The sequence below is a fragment of the Marmota marmota genome, unplaced genomic scaffold (genome assembly GCF_001458135.2).
Source record: "Marmota marmota marmota unplaced genomic scaffold, marMar, whole genome shotgun sequence".
In the NCBI taxonomy this organism is placed as follows: Eukaryota; Metazoa; Chordata; class Mammalia; order Rodentia; family Sciuridae; genus Marmota; species Marmota marmota.
This window is the reverse complement of record NW_026000108.1, coordinates 15256249-15277210: the sequence shown is the minus strand read 5'-3', so window position 1 is coordinate 15277210 and position 20962 is coordinate 15256249. Positions and strand designations below refer to the sequence as shown.

At 37.5% G+C, this 20962-nt stretch overlaps 1 protein-coding gene across 5 annotated transcripts in view; it reads left to right on the top strand.

The window, feature by feature from the left end:
- Kcnip4 (potassium voltage-gated channel interacting protein 4) overlaps positions 1-20962 on the top strand; it is a 1063150-nt gene that overhangs the window by 842181 nt on the left and 200007 nt on the right. Inside the window, exon 1 of one of the 5 annotated variants that reach the window (XM_015481993.2) lies at positions 6147-6735. The exons of the other annotated variants lie outside the window; for them this stretch is intronic. Coding sequence (XP_015337479.1) covers positions 6624-6735 — 112 coding nt within the window. The 5' untranslated portion in view covers positions 6147-6623. Of the gene's footprint in view, positions 1-6146; positions 6736-20962 lie in introns of those variants that run through there. 5 annotated transcript variants of the gene reach the window in all.

Genomic DNA, 20962 nt, shown 5'->3' with positions numbered 1-20962 from the left:
GAACTGAAATAGTCTGAGAAGAATCTTGACAACTATACAAAATATTCTTTCTAGATTATTCCTACACCTCTTTATGAAATAAAATATGATCAGAAAAATCACTCTATCTCACATTTAAGCCTGATGAGGTTTTTTCCCCCACAAAGCCCTGCTATGGTGCAGCAAATGAAATAATGGAGTTCTAAGAACCGCCCAGGTTAGGCTCTGGGAATTGTGTGCCTAAGAACTGAGCCAAAATGATAAAGTAATGAATCCATGGCAGCAGGGCCCACACCAAAATGAGGAGGAAAGTGCCACAGGAGTTAGATGTTCCAGACTTGGAGGGTAGGGCCAGGGCCAATCCATGTAGTGCAATACCCATGGAGACATGATTCATCATACTTTTAAAACCACCTGTTCCAATTCCAAGGTCATCTGAAGCTTCAGCTAAGAAGGTCCAGCTGATGAGGTCCTCTGTATAGGCATCACGAACCAAGACAATGGCACAGCAGGAGTGTATGACCAATTCAAGAATAAATAATTTCTTGCCTATAACTTTTTCCTATACTCTTCTTTATTTCAATTTCAGATCAATCTGCGTGCTCTCTGTGAGCTCCAGAAGACAGACCCTGTTCATTTTTATGGTCTTGAATCAATCTCTCACAGTATCTGAGTAGAGAAGTGCCTGTTTCTTTGTTCTCATTTCTCTCTTCTTTTCTCTCTTCTTTCTTTCTTTTAGCTTTCTCCTTCTTCTCCCTCTATTCTGAGCCTGCTCTCTTATCTCATTGCTTTTTCTATTGCTTCCCTAACCTGTTTTTACAAGACAGAACTTGATTCCAAACATTTACACTTCATAATGAGATTTAGGCCACATTGTACCTTTACAAAGATCATTTGCATTTTAAGCTTTATTTTTCTTTATAGAATGCATCCACAATTTTAAAAATGAATAAAAACAAATATGGTGATGTTGATACCCACCTCCCCTCATGGGTGAGAACATGGAACTTGTGTGAGGATACTAGAGGCCAGGCCCCAGGTGTTGATGTCTAGAATGAAGCATTGGGCAAGTTACTTAAGCTTTCATGTCTCAAAATGCTCATCTATACAGTGGGGTATATAATAGTCTATCCCACTGGAATGTCATGAAAATTCACTGTGATAGTTTATGTGAATCACACAGTACACTATGTCAGATAGCGGGGACTCTATTTTTGTAATACTAATTATAATAAAGAAAAGGAAAAATTAGTATTAAATTATAATTCATGCCCTAATGTCTCCCAATAAGGTGATACATGACAGACACTTTTTATAGAAAGACCATAAGAAAAGGGGTCTGACAAGAGTATCAGAACTTGCATGCTTGGATTGGATTGTTTGCCTTGGAAACCCATTCAGTTTAGTCCAGCAAAGTCCAGGTAAAGGGAAATAAGAGAAGAAGAAAAGAAAAAAAAAGAGCAAGCAAGAAATATCATAAGACACAAGGAAAGTTTATTTTCTAATGAAAATTATCTAATTGCACATGCAAGTAATCTGCTAATACATTTATATGAAGATTTCATAATGCACTTGCTTTGATTATTATATATCTGAGAACTATTTTATAACACATTAGTGCAATATTGCTAGAAGCTTTTGGATATGAAAGGTACATTTTACCCTAATTCTCTTTAAAATTGTAATCAACCTTGTGGATTCAACAGGGCATGCAAACCAGAAGGCTGTGATGCTTAATTATTTAATGGACATTCAAATACTTATTTTAAAGAAATCCATTCACGATACTTTGACCAACCTTGCAGATAGAGCTGCAGTTACGTGAAATAGCTTGAGTCCTATTTGGCCATAGAGTTCATCTAGAGAATATGTAGGGATCTTTCCAATGTAACTGAGGGATGCCAAGATGGAGAGGCATGATGCATGTTGGGTAGAGGAGTCACTGGGGGAAGAATAGAGGACACTTGAGAGGGTGAATAGCTTTTAGCATTTTGGTGAGGAAATCTTAAAACGATAAGAGACACAAAGGGTTACACACTGACCTTTCCCATCACTTGTCTTATCAGGTCCTGAGGTTCAGAAGTCTCCTCCACACTGTTCAGCTTCACCAGTATGGTGGAGGCTGCTTCTTTCTACCCATCCTTTCTTGGGAAAGTCACAACTAGGGTCTAGTTTCAATGGAACCTTCCAGATCATGCAAACTGTACTGATGGCTTACTTCTCAGCACAAATTGACCAAGTGAATACATTTTTCTTTTACAACTTTCTTTCTTTTCCACTTCTTAATGTATTATCCTGCTTTTACTTATACTAAACCAGTCAGGAATTGTAAAGCACAAGAGTTCCTTCAGCTTAAAATAATGCTTATGCCAAAGTTGCATATTTTGGAGTAGCCTTTGTTTATCCCCTTCTTAGACTAATAATCTTACACTTAACATTGACTTAACTAGTTCCTCTTTGCATCATCATTCTGTTTATATTTCTGGGGAGAAGGTAGGTAGTAAACATATCTAACATTTTTCTTGATCTTGTTACATTTATTTCTGTATTTATATAGTGTTGACAGGGTGAGTAGCATTTCTTAAACAGATAATTTCATCTGGTCAGATTTCAAACTGAAGTTACAACAAAAAGGGAAGAGAGTTATTAATTTCAGATTTCAGTAAGTCATCCCATTTGAGAATATTTAAGGGATCCCAATGGATCCATGTAAAAAAAAAACTGAAGTCCCTCTCAATGACCCTCTCTCTCTCAGACTGTTCAATTGACTGGGGCATGCCTTCTCAGAGAAAAGTTTTAACTTTCCTGTGAGTTTCTTTCAATATTTTCCCTTTGTCCTTTGCCACATCCTCAGCTAAAGAGCCAATCACTGTGATGCAGAGAGGCTTGAGAGTGAAATGGTGAAGGATGAAGTGTGTAGGATCTTTTACCCATGACACCTATGTCTAATCCCAAGTCTGCCAAGTACTATATAAGAGAATTAAGGCAAATTATTACTTAATCTCTTAAAGCCTGACTTTTATCCTAGAAACAAGAACAATAACATCAATCTCAGAGAAATATGAAAGGAGAAGATTTTAGAATTTAATTGATACTTATAACTACTCCATACATGCTGTAGGATATTTTGTTGGAATGAATTAAGTGTATAAATCCTGGGTTTGCTCCTTATTGAATGTGATGTTCAAAAATAATTGAATCTCAATGCTCCTTATTTTTTTCTTCTTTGAAATAGTGATAATAATATCTGACTTATTTGTGGAAGGATTAAACTAATTTACACATTAAAAGTACTTAGCATGGTGCCTAGTATAAGTCAATGGGTAGGAAATATCAGTGTATTCTTTTGATATTTCTTTTCTTTGGTGTGAAACACAGACTTCTTCAAGTCACAATCTATAATGCAAAGAAAGAGGTAAGTGTGAGTATGAAGGGAAATGCCAGGATATATTTTAATATGTCAAACCGGGTTGGGTTAGCAAGTCATAGCATAGGAGTCTATATTTGGAATCATATTGTCTACTTTTTAAAATGATGCACAATCATCTATTCCTTCCCTGGTTATCCCCACAAAAACACATTTTCCCAGCATCTCATCTTAGATGAAGCATGCAAATCTTTTGGTAGTGTTATTACTTTATGAAATTCTGGTGTCACAGTGTTTGTGAAACAGACCCTGAGTCCTTAAGAGGTACAAGATCCTGTCAATGGAGCAGACATAAAAGACCCAGAAAAGGCAGCTCATGTGGATTGGGAAAGGCTGGACCTCCAAGAGGCTCAGCTGGTAGATCCTGCACTGAGAATGCTATGGTCCTAGAGGGAAATCCTTCCTGGAACCAGCAAAATCATATTTATGCGTCTTTATGTGAATTTCAAGGATAATGGGGATTTCATTCCTGAAAAATGAGGCATGGAGCCATTTCAAAATATTTTGCTTAATTATTAATCAAGACATTATCAGAGAACTTTTTGCTGAAATATGTTAAGGGATAGAAAGAGAAAAGCAAAGACTTTGGAAGAAGACAAAGCAAAGTTTGAGTTCTGGGTTTTCGGTGACCTTACTCAAGTCAATTAACCTCTCTATATTTTAGTTGTTTTCAAAAAATGGTGTGGTATTATGTAGGATCAAAAACCCTCCTACATTGGATTTGACCTCATTAATTTCTGTGTTTTTTAATGTTGACTAATTTTAGCAAAATGTGATGATTTCAGAGAATGATAGAACATTTCTTTTCCCATCAACTGCTGAAATCAGCTTCCCCACCACTGGCTTCCTGACATAGCTGAAAACACATGGAATGGACGGTGGCTGGACCAAGATATTCCATCAATACATTATCCTAAATGAAAAGCACCATTGTCAGACCAGTGTGATGGCCGAGTTATATTCCTGGCACCTAGAGGAGAAAAATAACCATGTAGCTAGGGTGATCATCAAGCCTTCATGGAAAAAAATATTGGAACTAGACATTGGAGTAGGGGTGTCAGGACCAGAAAGGAGCAGAGTCCCATCATCCAAGGTGACCCTGTAAAGAGCAGGCACTTCATTCATAATCTCCAAGCTCCATGTGCTCAGCAGTTTGGGTTCAGGTCTCCAGTCTCATGGGCCATGAGAACAGGGGAGTGCCATTTCCATTTTAAACTGAGAAAACCCAGTCTCCTATAAACCAGTATCTCCAAGGTCACACAGCAAGCAAGGCCTAGAACCCAGACTTCACCCAGGTCCATTACCCAAACTTCAGTATGACAGACTATGTCTAGTAATGATGGAATTCGGTGCCCTCTGGTCTAACACCCCCCAGAACACTGCTCTCACTTCCTAAGTGGAGTCAACCCTCCTTTTTGGTGCCCGACTGGTCTTGTAAAGATTTCTATTCCATGAGCTGCTGCATTTATTGGTCACATTCCACGTCCTGCCCATCTCCTCCATCAAACTGTAAGCCCCTGAAGTATAAGGCTGGGCATTATTCACTATTCATAGCTCATAGTAACAGCTTAATAAATGGTAATAATAGCTGAGTTGATGAGTGCACAGTGCCCACAACTTGGCAAATAAGTTGACTCCTTAATGCTTCAGTTTCCTTCCTGTAAAATAAAGATGATCATAATACCCATCACACAGAGTTGTGAGGATGACTTAAGTGTTGGTAAATCACTGCAACATCAATGAGCACATAGTAAATACTCTGTAAATATTAACTGTTAATATGGGTTCATTTAATTTCCACAATTCCCTTTAAATGGAGAGCATTAAATGAAGTGTCATAATATGGACTTCACAGAATAAGAACTGTTCAGAGAGGTTAAATGCCTTGCAGAAGATCACAGAGCAAAGAAGAAACAGAATCTGAATATGTTCCCAAGATTCTGAGATACGATTTGTAAGCCTTTATGCTGTAGGTGCACACAGGGTCTCAGTTGATTCTCTTCCCCCTGTATTCAGGCTGGACTTCAGGAGAGTAGAAAAAAGCAACAGGGTGATTAAGTTAATGTGGTCTTAGCATAGCCCAAAGTCCTTGTTATTGCCCACAAAGCTGCTTCACTGCTTGGAGTGTTTTGGAATAGGACACTTGTAGGATCCTTGGGGCCAGCAATACCCACACTTCCCTGTTGATATGAATCTCCAGAGTGTCTTCTTTGACAAAACACACTCCAGGATCCTTTGAATCAGACTCTCCACAAGAGAGCGTTTTTTAACAAACACTCAGAGTGATTTTTGTTATCAGGGAAGTTTGGGAAACTTTGTTTTGAGATGATGAAAGTGTACTTTAAAGGATGGCAGGGATACCCTTGCTCCAGAGGGGGCAGTTACTGAGCATTGCTTTTTACAGGTCTGCTTGCCCAGTCCTCTACTTGTGTTTGTAAACATAAGGAATCAATCAGTGTCCCTATAATGCCCTCCATGGGTTTGTAGGGACCACCACGGTGGTAGAATGGGGCAGGGGGCTTGGATGTCTGATTGACAAAATCACTGAATGGTTTTCTTCCTATACACACCACCACCACCACCACCAAGAAAGAAAGATTTTAAAAGCTGCCCATGGGCTTGCAGAGAGCTTTCAGAAAGAAATTGTAGACACCCGCCTGGAGAACCGATTTTTTCCTAGCATCCAGATAGCTGGCTGAGCTGTCTCCCAGAGGAGGCTCTGGGAGGAGAGAGCAGCTGCTATGGCAAAAAGGGGACATCCACACACTTCCCAAGCAGCAAAGTAGCGCGCAGCATCCCTGCCCAGCCTCGCGTAGTCCACAATACTGGGAGAGCGCCCTGCTCTCCAGGGCAAGTTTCCTGGGAGTGTCCCTTCTCCACAGACGCTTCAAAGTCTCCAGTGTTCCAACAGATGTTTCCCTCGCAGCTCTGAAGTCCAAGTACTCGCCGGCTGCAGCGCAGAGTGCAGAGGCCGGCGCGCGCTGTGCTTGGGGGCCCCCAGCCAAGCAAATGCCAGGATCAGCATGAGAAGGTGGACTTTAGCTCAGGTCTGTCCTCACCCTGGGGGGCGCCTGCTTTGCCCTGTGCATCTGCGAGGAGCTGCTCACTTTCCCCCCTTGCAAGTCTTTGTTCTAAGCCAGACGTTGCTCGGATTCTCTAATTAACTCCCTCCACTCCAAAGGGGTCCGGAGGCTGGGATGCTCTGCGAGCTTAGAGGATGTTGACTCTCGAGTGGGAGTCGGAAGGACTGCAAACAGTGGGTATTGTTGTGATTATATGTGCATCTCTGAAGCTGCTTCATTTGCTGGGACTGATTGATTTTTCGGAAGGTAAAGTGGTCGCTCCCAGTCTGTGCTTTGGTCAGGTTAGGGTTAGGAAATGGACACATGCTGCACAAGTTGAGAAGGCTTAATACCCAAGTAAAAGTTTTTAAATATGCGTGCTTGAAATACAGCAGCCTAGCAACTGGACAGTTCATTTCTGTTTGCTCAGATATTTGCACTGGGAGGGAAGGGATTTTGTACCATTTTCTCTCTGTAAGAAATCCTTCTGGGTTTTTGGTGTTTCTGTGGGTTAAATATTTTCCAAGGTGGGAAGTTAGGGCTCTATGGGCTGGTAATACAGGTTGGGTTTTGGTTGTCAAGTTTGTGTTGGCTGCCACGCCTTGATATTGTGAGCAGAAGCTCAGGGTCTGTGTGTTCCTCACTAGTTAGGAGGTGCAGGGGTGGAGCTGGGTTGTTGATTATGATATAGACCGGGGAAGCTTCTGGTATAAGATTGAGTCAATGGGTGTTCAGTAAAACTATGCTTTGAGCACTTTAATTTGTAAAAGTGTCTCATTTACACTCCCAGAAGAGCTACTTTGATCATCTGTCAAAGTAGAAACCCATAAACCCAGAACAGCCCTGTTGCTACCAATAAATATTTTGTCCATGTAATATAAATTTTATTTTCACTATCCAAAACCAATTTTTGTCATTCAAAGATTGGAGAGCTTTAAAAAAAATAGTTGATTAACTTTGTTTTAACAATTTGAATATATATATGCACATACACATATATTTATTTCACGAAATAGTGCTTTAACCTAAGTAACATATTTTGAAGCATTTTAACTGAAATCACTTAATGCCATTTCTATATTCAAGCTTTTCATTCTTTCCAAGTTCAAGAATGGGGTTCCAGAGATGCTTGCTAATATTCTTTGCAGATAAGGATATGATCTTATGTGGCTGAGTTATGAGTATTCACTTCTCACATGGTATGTAACATGGGGAGGTAAAAACACTTAAACTTTCCTATGTTTCTTATGAGATTTCTAACTAAAGAGCTAAGACACATAGCTAAAATGACATCATCCCAAACTACATCTGGTGCACAGGTTGTTTCTGTTAATATGTTGATGATGGACAATGTTTCATTCCTTTAGAAAATTATTATTTTTTCTACAAAATAGATACATTAGGTTCCAACTAGTCAGATCAATATAAGGACAGGACATAAGAAGTTTTCATGTAATTTTTATACCTTTTTTAAAGCATTCTCAATCTAAGACAAGATTTGCTTAGACACAGTGAAAATAATATTGTAACTTGATGAAGTAAAACCCTAGAAATGAGATTTTTCTGTTTTATACCACACAGTAATATTATTTAACCCCTTAAAAGAAAACAATGCACAGAGAAACTTCTCAGAATGTGACAATCTTTCATTTTCTTGAGAGTTCTGCCTCAGTGCACTAATGTTGATGTCCTAATGAAATACAAGTAGAGTAATTTCCATTTCTATGATCAGAATAACTTGCTCTGTAACATTTGTCACCAAATTATTAGTTTTTATTCTCTGGAGTTGATTTGGGCATAAACCCCATATTTAGCGCACTATGTTGAAGGAGGCTTGGTTTCAGAGCTGATTCTAGAGGACAACCCCTACTACGAGTTGGAGGAAGCCAACCTTCATATGGGTGGGAGAGCTACATAGTTCTTTCAATGCTAATGTGGACTGTATGCATTTTAAAGTCAAAAGTCTCAAGTTTTAAGGCCTCTGTCAATGACTCAGTTTTTTATTCTTTAATTTCTATGTTATGTCATTTAAAGTAGAAAGTTTTCAGATTAAAACTTCAAAGTGAGTTCAAACAATATTAAAAGTAGAATTGTAAACCTGACTCCTCCCCACTAGCATCAAAGAAAAAATATTAAGCTGGTCTGAAATGTCTTCCTTGAGATGGGTATCCAGGCCATACCCATATTCAAATATAAGTCCATTTTTCTGTATACTTATAAATTCAGATATGCTTACATGTTTATAGATATTATGTGAAATGTGTAGTAACCTGGGAAAACTTTGGATTTGATGTACAATGTGAGCTCTGATCATACTTAAGCACAAGGTTGCAGATTCCCACCATGTGTGAAGTAGGACCCACGTTAACTTGACAAATCAGAACTTTCTTGTTCTGAAATACATGTTAGAAAATGCTGATCTATTCCAACTCTTTTATTTTATGTAGGCAATGAATGCAACCCAGAGTGGCTAGCTGGGAACAGGCAGGACCTAAACCAAAGACCGCTGAATCCTACTCAGTTCTTTTCTTCTTCCAACACACCTTTCTTTTACCCCTCTTCCCTAACACTGGGAAAGAGAATAAATGAAAACATATCTAGAACTTTTCCAGAATTCTCTAATCTTATCCTGAACTGGTCGCTAAAAGCTACTGGTCTTTCACTTTTCTGAGAAAAAATATATTCATATAAAATAAGATCACACAATATCTCCTTAATTTCTACCAAGATTTGACTCCAACCCTAGCATGGAACCCAGGCATGGGATGTAAGTGAGCCAATGTGGACCACATTGTGCTGAGGCTGATTAGAACAAAGACAAGTCAAGTGGTCTCATCTCATGATCCCTGGCCTAAGGTCCAAATTGGATTATGGTCTACATAATTCATACAATAAACCCAAGTAGAGTGCGAGCATGGGACTCAATGAGAACATGAGAAATATGGCCTATACCCCTGGCTATGTTTTCTTAGATTTTGACAATGTCTAAACAGGAACAGAACCTAGAAATTTTAATATACAGGGAAACATAGGATTATAAACAGAAAAAAAAGGTCACAAGCTTATATCTTTATTCTTTCTAGATTCAGATAATAAAAAGGGACAAGGGTTATCCTTGTGTAAATTACCAAACCTTCCCCTGAGCTTGCATTATCCAGCAACTAAGGTCCATAAAAAGCCAGGGAATTCACTATTCCTTTTGGCAAAGGAGTAATGAACATGAGGCTCTGAGCAGAACTTTGAGCTTCTTTTAGGCATGGGTGAGCTTAGAGACTGTCCTTGGTAGACAATGGCACTTTAGTGGTGCCATTGTGGAGTATATCTTCCAGTGTGACTGTACACTGATTAGTTTAGAAAATACTTCTGAGTCTACATGAGTAAAGGGTCTATGTTAGTATGAGATAAAGCAGTGTACCTTAGTATTATCAGATCTAATGCTGCAGAGCTTCAGTTCTGGATACAAAAGTGTTAAGAGAAACAATTCTCCCACTGAAATTAGTTTTCAATTTTGGTCAAGCCCTATTTAAAAAAAAAAAAAAAATCTCGGCCAATTGAAATCCAAGATTTAGAAAGCAAAAGTAATTTGTAAAGAGGATTAGAATGGCTAATGAGATTTTATTATAATGATTTGAGGTTTTACACATATCCACTCATTAATAAGAGGAATGAGGAAGAACACTCACAAGCTTCATTCCATCATTTCACAGTTGAACATGCGATATATGTCATATTGAATTCTAAACATGCGCAGCGCACTCTGTTTGGTATTGACTGAGATGGTGAGATGGTGCAAGATGAACAAGGAAGGAAGAGTCCCTCAGTAAGCCTCCATTCCGGTAAGGAACTCATGACAAAACAAGTCAGAAGGAAACAAGTGCCAGGCACAGGAGTAAGCTACGACCTGCAAAAAACTAGGTGGAGTGGTACATTCAGAAAAGGAGACTGGGGAAGGCTTCACAGAGAAAGAACAGTCATATAGGACCTAGAAATGGGGCAAGAATTTCTCAAATTGGAGAATGAGGGAAGAGGGTTCTCAGATGAGCAAAGAGCTTGAGCTATGTCCCCAAGCCCTGATGGTGGGTGGTTTGCATAGATAAGAGAAGTGAACCAGGTGTAGCTCTTGGAGCACATGGGTCTCAGATTTTTAAATGGGAGATGTGGCTGGAGAGGTTACTTTGGTTTCAACACTGGAAGAAAACAATTATTCCCTAATTAGAGATGAGCCCTCAATTCCAAGTCTTTAATTTTGGGAGAACAAATGGGAGTAGATAATGATGAGATGAGAGGGTGGAAGCAGTGGTATTAGCTATGCTTTCTTGGCAGTAAAATGCTTGGAGTGAATTGTCAATTTCCAGTTTATCCAGAAATTCTTGTTTAATATGATATCTGTGGCCTGCAGCTGTTCTAAACAACATAATTGTATTTTATTTCAGGGCAATGTTGTTTGGCTTTAAATATCTTTCTTATGAGAAAAGAAAGAAATGTGGAGCACATAGAGTTTGTAGTTCTAGATATAGTAGCTCCATTTGTGAGGGGGGACTTAAAAATTCCGATGTATTTGTCTGACATCTTGCAAGGTTTTCAGTTATTTTGAATCCTTTACTTTAGAAAATTTTACACATAAAATGAAGTATAGAGAAAGAAATGAGCTACCATATATTCCTCAACCAGCTTCAGTAGTTACCAGTATTCTGCCATAAGTTCTTCAATAATGGCTACCTGTCAATAAATATTTCTTGATTGTCTACAATGTCTACTATGCTAGGTCCCAAGATACTAAGATTAATGAAAGATGGTCAGTATCCTCAAGAAAATATCAACTGTATAATGAGATAGTTATGCAAACAAACAAAATGTGATGTACCATGTTAAATATATCAATGCAGAAAACTTCAAGAAGAATATAAAGTGATTAAGACTAAGTGGAAGTGATAGAAATGAGACAGATGACTTCATGGTGGATATGACCTCTAAGCTGGGTTTTTATTGATGAAGAGGAATTCATGAAATTAATATGCAAGAAAGGTGCTTATGCAAGTACTATATATAAGGGACTGGGTGAGGTAACACCATGTATAAGCACAGGGATGCGGTACACCATATGGGGTTCCTGGAACAACAACAAAAAGTGTGAGAGGAGTTGACACAGTTTTATTCCTTCTCCTTGATTGTAATCATCCATGCTGTTTTGCACAGTACTTGGTATGCAGAAGATACTAAAAGCAAATTATAGAATGAATGCTTCCATGCACTAACAGTGCAATCACAGACATCCAGGGCCACTTTCAAGTGTCCGTGGTAGCCTAAAAATTGTAGGTTAGTTGATTAAGATTTTTATGACTTATTTTTCTGATATAAGATTTCACATGAAAATCCTTCTACAAGGTGAAGGTACCCACATACCGAAAGCATATGGGGCTATGGTTCATTGGAACCCCTGGCCCTGGGAAATAATTTCAATTGAAACAACCAACTGTGAGCCGCAGAAGCCCAGTTTAGATAGGCTTTGGTTTGGATAGGAAAGTAGCCCATTTGGTTCTGTAATTGAAAGAAAACTTTAGATTTGAAGCTAAAATTTAACAAATGTATGTGAAGCACCTACTCTGTGGAAAGGAATAGAAATAATTAGGGTCCTTTCCTGTTCTTAAGAAGTTTTCAAACTGCTTGGAGACCAAACAGCTCATTAATAACTAATCTAAGGTGGTAAAGCAGTTGTGTATGGAGAGCAAAGACTTTGGGAAACTAAAAAAAAGAGAGCCATCCCCGCCAGTAGGAAGATTTCTAAGAAGGCCAATGAAGATGGTGACATTTCAGAACTCAAGAATTGTGAGATCAAAGACAGGATGGTAGAGCCTAGAAGTTAAAAATAGAAATTTGAACTATGTTTTAAAAGGAAAGACATTTTTTTTTTCTAAAATCATTTTTTTTTTTTTTTTTTTTGTAATCAGGTTAGCAGTAAGAAGTTCACTAATTCATTTAAAATACCAAATGTCTTCCCTGGACCTGGCAATGTGCTTGGTACCAATTTGGCCTGAAACTCTATATTTTTCACGTTTGCTTACTTTGAGGAGGGAGAGGGGGACAAAGGAAGGAAGTAGGAGCTCCTTCTTCCCACTGCCTTCCAGACAGAAGTCATCAGGAAAAGACACCTGTGGTTGAATAATCTGGATTCATTACTCATTTGTTCATCTTACTTTTATCTACAAGCAATGAAGATGAAACAGAAGCTAAAGCTATAATTAATAAAGAAGCAAGTTACTTGCACTAGCTAGGATAAAGGTATTTTTTTTTTTGTGTGTGTGTGTGGATTAAGATGCACATTTTTAACCTTTGTTCAGACATGCTACAGGAATGTATGGTTTTCTCTTGATTAGTCATGGACACAGGGTGATGTTGTCTGAAGGTGACACTCTGTGACGTTGTTTATATGCAACAAGAGATTGTGGAGAACTTGCTAATAAACTAGGTCATCTCCTAGATGCCAAGGGCTGCTTTTCTCCTTGGACATAGTGATCAAGAGGGCAGTGTACTGGACATATGGGGAGGAAGGAAGAGCCTAGGCCATGTGGGAGACATACCTGAGTTTAAATCCTACTTCAGTCATTCAAACAAGTTATTCCATCAGTTCCCTTTCCGTAAAACAGGGCTAATACTTCCAACCTTTCAAGATTGCTGTAGGGAATACAGAAACATAAGGGAAATATCCAGCTCTGGGCCTCATCCACAAATAGCAACCCTCAGGCAGCTCTCTTGTAATTATGTTGGGAAGACAAGTGTCATGTTTTGATTTTTTGAGTTAATGGTTCTCAAACTTTAGGATGTATCAACTAGATAGCCTGCTAGGACACAGACTGCTGGACCCCATCATCAGTTTCTGATCCAGTAGATCTTTACTGGGGGTTTGAGAATTATTTGTATTTCTAATGACTTTGTAGGTCAGTGCTGCTGGTCCAGGGCCAACACTTTGACAGCCATTGGGTGAGACAATAAATCTGAAAATCCAAGCCCATAATGTCTGCAACAAATTCTTCACTGAATATTTTGGTACCCATTGAAATTTATTCCAGAGAAACGGTCATGAGTTTTTTCTTTATTAAATATTTTAGGCTTTGTGCGTCATGCAGTCTGTTACCGTTATTCAACTTTCACACCCAAAAGCAGCCACAGAGAATACATACACAAATGGGCTCTGTTCCACTCAAAGTTTATTTGTGCATGTTCAAATTTCATATAATTTTCACATGCCAAAAAAATATTACTTTGTTTGAATTCTTTTTTTCTTTCTTTTACATTGTTTTAGGTGTCAAACAATACTTAGCTAATAGATGATCCAAAAAGTAAATAAGCAATAGGCTAGATTTGAAATTGGACCCCTGTTGAAATGGGCCAACCCTAGTTCTAGAGTTACCAATAGAAGAACCTATTGGGAAGTTGGGAAGGGGTCTCAGGTGGGTGAGCTATTGCTTTTTGGAAACTTATTTAGATTTTCTGAGCCTTGGTTCTCATTGAATAGATGGGGATCTAGTTTCCCTTTTAAGGTTGGTGGAAGTATCTGCTAAATTAGCAAATATTTTAATGAGCATTTTCATGCTTGTCCAACAAAATGTCTTCCCTTTCCTTAATTCCACATTTTTAGACCAATTTAAAGGATTGTTATAGAAATAAGCAATTACATGCTTTTGTTTTCAGATGAATCAATGCTGGGGACAGGCAGTTTTGGTTGCCTGTCATATTGATTTTCATGGACTATGAGGCAAGGTGACATAGTTTTTTTTTTTTTTTCACTGAATTTATAAACTCTTACCCAGTGTATTTGCTAAAGACAAATTTCAACTTTTCAAATTAAACTCATCTTCATTACATGTTGAATTACATGGAGTATAATACAATTGTATTGAATCAGCAGACATCTTTGAAAAATAAATTGCCCTAAGGCTGAACTTTCTTGAAAGCAAAAGACATGTAAGATAAGATCATGTGACTTGAATGGACACAGATTGAATCAGTTTACTGGCTGTATGATCTTGGGCAAGGTATAGGAACACCTGAACTTCAGATTTTCTCATGTATAAAATTGGGAGTATAATAGTAGCTATCCCATAACATTATTGGGAGAATCTAATTAAACAATATTTGTTAAAGCAGCTGGCACTTAAAACACAATAAATATTGGAAATTATAGTGTTACCATTACTGCCTTTGTTCTTCATATCCATCATACTTAAACATAATCATTCATTTAATTGTCATGAAAAAAATGTTTTCAAGTGGGATCTGTATACCAGGCACTGTGATAGTCACTGGAAATTTAAAAGCATGATTTTGGTTGCAAGATTTTTATATGCAATTGAACATGCAAACAAATTGCTTTAGTAGATGGTCCTGGCCTCACAACTATGCCGAGATTAGAGAGATTAAAGGTCAGACTGACCAGTTCTATTTAGAAGGTGGGAAGCTTCTGATAAAAGATCCCAGCAGAGGTGACCATTAGCTGAATCTAAGTGACATTTTCAGCATTTAGTGTCATACTCCTGGGCACGCTGACAATTTTTGAAACTTGCTTTATCATTTTTGTGCATCAACCTCAGAGTGACTCCAGTTTCTGGATTCTAGCTTGAATTATTTGTTTTTCTCAAAATGTGCTTCTTACATGAATGCCACGTGTCTTTCTCCACTTAGCTCAAGTCAAAACTCACCCTCTCTTTAGTACCCTCTTTTCACCCTAATCTGAATTCTGTTAGTCCTGATGTATATTATACAGCAGATACAACACTGGGTAGTAATGAGCCTTGATATGTTGTATTTTATATCATTTGGGTTCATTCATTTCTTCTGATCTAGAAAGGAGGGAAGTTTGACCTCAGCCCAGTGGAATTGTTAATTTAAACCAACATACCTGTCTCATCTCAATCCTATCCACATCACATTTCTCTTCCAATCTAACTTCATATTCTCACAAGAGAAATCTAAAGCATGAGGACTGAGCTCGCACTGGAGATTCTTCCACATCACCCACAAAATAAAATCTCATTGTCTTTAAATACCATGGAAAGGATCAGGGTCAGAGCAGGACTTACCTTTTGGAGTCATCTCTGGTCATTTCTCCCTTTTCTTCCTCTGCCCAGCTTCATGTTCAATGAACACTATACTGAATGTCCTGAGCCTCTCATGTTGTCTCCAGTTTCTGTACTCTCAAATGCACTCTTCATTTTTCCAGAATGTTCTCCCCTTCTCATAGTTCTGGAAAAGTTTTTCCAATCTTCGACTCAGTTCATCCTCTTCCTCTGGACAGTATTTCTTGACTTCTTCAGGTAGACAAAGGTACTGTGGCCCGGGTCCATCCATTCCTCTTCCCACTCCTCCTGTGCCCAATTTTTGGTTCACTGCTATTGAATTCCTTATCACTTCCTAAATGCTCCATGCTGTTTCATGCTTCATGCCTTTGCTTGTGCTCTGTCCCTCCTTCTAGAACATAATTCCCACTGGGATTCACCTGATTAACTCCTTCTTATCCTTTAAGCTCAGTTCAGGAGCCATCTGTTCCAGAAAGCCTCCCTTGAACTACCTCATTGGATTAAGTGCTCATTTCTTGTTATCCCAAAGCACTCTATCTTGGCACTTCAAACTACATTAAACTCTTGATGTCTAAACTTCAAGCACTACATAGGCAGAGCTCTTATCTCTGCCTCCTTAGTGCCTTGTGGGAGTGAGTGGATAGATGGGTAGATGACAGACAAGTTTATTCAGAGGTTCTGGTAATAAACTCAGTTTCCATAACAGACTTGAATTAATATAATTTGTACATAATTCTTTTAGGCAGAGCTTTTCAACTTTGCTGCTATTGACATTTGGGGCTAGAAAGTTCTAGTGGGTGCTGTCCTCTGAATTAAGGATGATTGGCAGCACCCCTGACTGCCATATCAAAGCAATGCCAGTAATTACTTTCCTGGATTTGCAATAACCAAAAATATCTCCATGCACTGCTGAATGTCCAGGGAGTGAGGATAGGAAGTATCTGCCCCTGCATTGAAAACTATACCGTAAGCCCTTTTATATGTGTATTTCCATAAATTATAAAACTGACTTGGGGCTGGGGTTGTAGCTGAATGTTGGAGCATTCACCTAGCATGTATGAGGCACTGGGTTTGATTCTCAGCTTTACATTCAAATAAATAAAGTAAAGGTCTATTGACAACAAAATATTTAAAAATAAAACTGACTTTATGTTTGAAATCATCATAGTTTTGAAAATTATTGAAATAAAAACAGTGTTGGGAAAGGCATGCTCTTTCATTATAAAAGCAATGAACAGTTATTGAGGATAGTTTATAAATATAAAAGAAAGAAATGTGAAGGACTTACGCTCAGTCTTTCAATGCAAAAAAATTACCACTTACAGTATTTTATGTATCAACTTTCAGGTATTACAATGCATGGATATACTTCTTTAAACTTAATATTGGTGTTGGTATTATTAAATTTTATATAACTTTAAATTCATTATAGAACATAGTTTGATATTAGATTATAGATCCCTCATAAATATGTAATATCTGTCTTACATTGTAGAAGTATGTGTGTTGTAGCTATTATTCTGATTATTGTATTATTTCTCTTTTTTCTCAGTATTTGAAAACTTCTCTAATAAAATATTTGGGTATGAAATGGCTTAGATATTTAGAATTAGGTTTGTAGGATAAGGTCTTGAAAGAAGAATTAATGTGACAAGAGAATGAACTGTTTTCAAGTCCGTTGAAATATACATAAGGCCCATCTACTTTATAGAGAGGTCACACAAATTTATCTGTCCCACTGTGATGAGGGTCCCGAATAAGCTGAACCCACTGTACTATCAATACAGAGATGGGGAGACACTATCAATGCTGTTGATTAGGGGACACTTTAATGGTAGGTACTAAAGAAAATGTTGGCAAGCTCATGTTAGTGTTCTTAGGTGAGTCCAAGAAACTGTGTCTTTGTGCTGGACTGTGGATGCCTTTTAAACCAATATTAAGAATTTAGCTTCATATAACTAATAAACTCCCATTATAGCTTTAGGATGCTCTACCAGTCCTTTGGTCCTTCAAGATGTACTTCTTTAAGAAAAGAACTCAGCCTTTTATCCACCTTCATACCCCTCTCAACCATCAATCCTGGGATTAAGTAGGCATTAGGTTTATTCATTTTTTTTTTAAAGGCAAGTTTTTATGAAGCAATTTTGGGGTTTATATGTATTTAAGAGAATTGGCATGCATACAATTATAACTATGCATATTCACATAAATACTTCCTGAGTCTTACAAATAGGTGCATTTTACTTGGATGACTGGATAGTAGGGAGGGAAAGTAGCATTTCTTTTTAGAGGTGTCCCTGTGTTCTGCTTACATAAAAGTGTTGGGTGGCATCTTGTCCATGTGACAATGTCTGAAACCAAGAATCAGAGATATTTTGAGTAAGAAGATGAAATCCATCCAAACTCTGAGATACCCAGAAGCCCTTGGTGAATTAATGAAAGAGTTTGCTATAGGTGCAGAAACACTAAATATAAGAAAACATTGAGCTTTGAAGATAGAGATAGGACAGATCTTGCCTCTAAAACATGCTCTCTGTGGTCTCAGGCAAATCACCAAACTGCTCTTAATCATTTTGATGGTTATTACAATGTTCATTTTACAGAAGGATGCTGAGACCAAGAATAATTTTGAGACAAAGCATACACCTACTACTTGTTACACAGCAAGTAGTCACTAAACATTAGTGCCTACTTTCGTGATTCTAAATTTTAAATTATTACTTCAGTGTTTTTTCTCCTTACACAACTATTGGTGAAAAGCATGATAAATATTATGAACAGATTTACCAAAAACATAATCTCCTTTATGCGGATTCTGAGTATTTTCTGTTTCATCTCCTGTTAGCCTCAGTTCTGCCACATATCAGAAAGTCCATGTTTTCTCTGTCCACTTTCATAGGTAAGGAAAACTGTTTAAAGAGGACAATAATTGGTCTAATTTATGAACAACCAAATAGCAGAAATGGTATCCAAGTCTTTAGAAGCTAGAGCTTGAAATTTTTATTTCTACCGTGAACTTCCTTATAATGCTGTTTTCCCTCTAAGTCTCTATGATAAGTGAAGGCAAACTAAGGTATCTGCATTAGGAAAATCAGGATAGTGCATTGGGAGTCAAGTACTTTCCTAGACTTTACATTCCAATTGGGTATAATTTAAGACATAAGTGTCTTTATATGTCAGCAAATGCACAGTTATTAATGACCTGGTCACAGAAATTCTCTAATAAACAACCAGGAGAATATTGAAGACTTAGCAGCAGTAAAGTAGCAAATTGATGATGTGATTCCAAATCTAAACAAATTGCAAGGGAAAATGGTTAATGATAATAATTAGAAGAAGGAAACACCTGAATGAATACTCAAATTCCACATCTGTCTTCACAGTTTTCATCAATTCCTAAACATCATGGGTGCATTGAAGGTAAAACTAGGAGAGTCTTCTAAACATCACTTGAGTGAAGTCAAGATTAACTCCTTCCTGTTACTTCAGATGTTCCAAGAAAGCCAGAGGAATCAGCCAGATGCATTCTTCCCTGACCAAAGCCATTGCATGTATAGTTACAGCTCTACTTGAAAACGTGCCTCACTAAAAATATGCACAGACAAAATTCCAGACTAAAAGTTTAATACTCAACATAGTAAGATAGATGTAATATTGTTATATAGCTCTGCTACAAATCCTTGATAAATCAATATATTATATAGCTTAATATTTTATGGCATTTATTCAAGGAGAAATGTGAAATCAGCAAAGAAATTTCATAAATATATTCTATAAATCAGTTTATAAATTACTCTAGCTGTAAAATCTTAATTTTAGGATTGGTCTGTCTAGCTAATATTTTTCAAATATACAAATTTTACAATAATAAGGACTATTCTTGCCAGTGACTAAGATGAGTAAAGAATTTTCCCATGAACATAAAACTCCTCACCCTGCCATACTCTAGAGGGCTTGAATATATTTATTTTTCAGGGAACAATTTAAGTATTAGAGTTATTATTTGCAAAAAGTCAGCCAGCCTTTCAATAGAAATTAAAGGTCGGGCTGGAAATAATGAAATTTTTTTTCAGTGGCTAGGAGTAGCCTGAGACTTTATACCATGGGAGGTATCCCACAAGTCACCGCCTCAGAAAATCCACTAATTTCATAACCAATGTGTGTGAGTAGTGGGATTTTTTTATGATGTCATGTTCTTCATTCTGGGGCTTGGCCTGTGTGTTGCATAGTCAGCCACAGAAGGACTGCTGCTATATGAAACACAATATGAATTCTGAGATACCAAAGAGTATTGGGCTGAAGCCAATCTCACATGTAGGCAGAAATAGAGGATTGAAATTGAGCAACTCCCTCTCTTTCCTGCTCTTTCCTTCTCATTGAGCCTTCTAACTATGCATGAGGTCTCTCTTCATCTTTAACTACAATGAGGAAGAATTCCAAGCAGAAAGCTAAAAGTTAAGCTTAACTATATTCTTATCTCCTCCTTTCTACCTCCTCTTGGATTAAAATAAATCTTGTCTTGAAAAACAGTAAACAAAACGTTTCCCCTTTCTCTTGAATCCATATACTACTAAGGAGTATTTATTTAGTGTGCCTCCTAATTAAAATAATCTCCCAAACATTTTCTAACATAATAATAAATCTTAACTAAGTGAGTGAAAATCAGGGTCCATGTAATTGCACTTGGCCCTGTGCTATTTTATCATGAATTTCTCCATGTTAGTTCCATTTTTCCTTCAAAGGCTAAGAAATTGGTATTTTAAATAAGCCAAAGATATTTATTGCCATGGTAGCAACTAAGTACTTTAAGAATAGTAAATATTCTCAACACTGTTGCCTGAGGAAAATAAATACAGTGAGCATCAAACCAGCTTAACAAATGGCTCAGGATGATTTTTGTAACAGAAGCTTAACCTTGAGTATCTAGGGGAAATCATCAAGAAGGGAGATGAAACACAGAGCACTTAATTACTTATTGCAAAAAAAATCTTGCTGAATTTTCTCTGGAAGTTGTCAGAGCAGTAGTTTTGTGCTGTAATGAGTATATAAATTATGACCCTAAAGAACGATGATATCAGAATGATTAAATATTTGAGCAACATATTTTGATGGTGGGGAAGTTATGCTTTTCCTTCATGTCAAAATCTAATTTTCACTCTCATCAATGGATTTGAATTCTTATTCCACTATTCAGAGGATGTGCAGTCCTAGACAAATTATTTCATTTTTTCCAAAACTTCACCTTCTTTAATCTAAAATTGCAACAGTTCCTCATTATGTTTTTATAATTGATAATGACTAAGGACTTCCATAGAAAATATATAAAACACTCATGGGCCCTGACATATTAATAAAGCCCGTTAAGTAGCAAATCTTTAGTAGTTAAAATGCCATATTTCACTGCCTAATTGTCATCATCT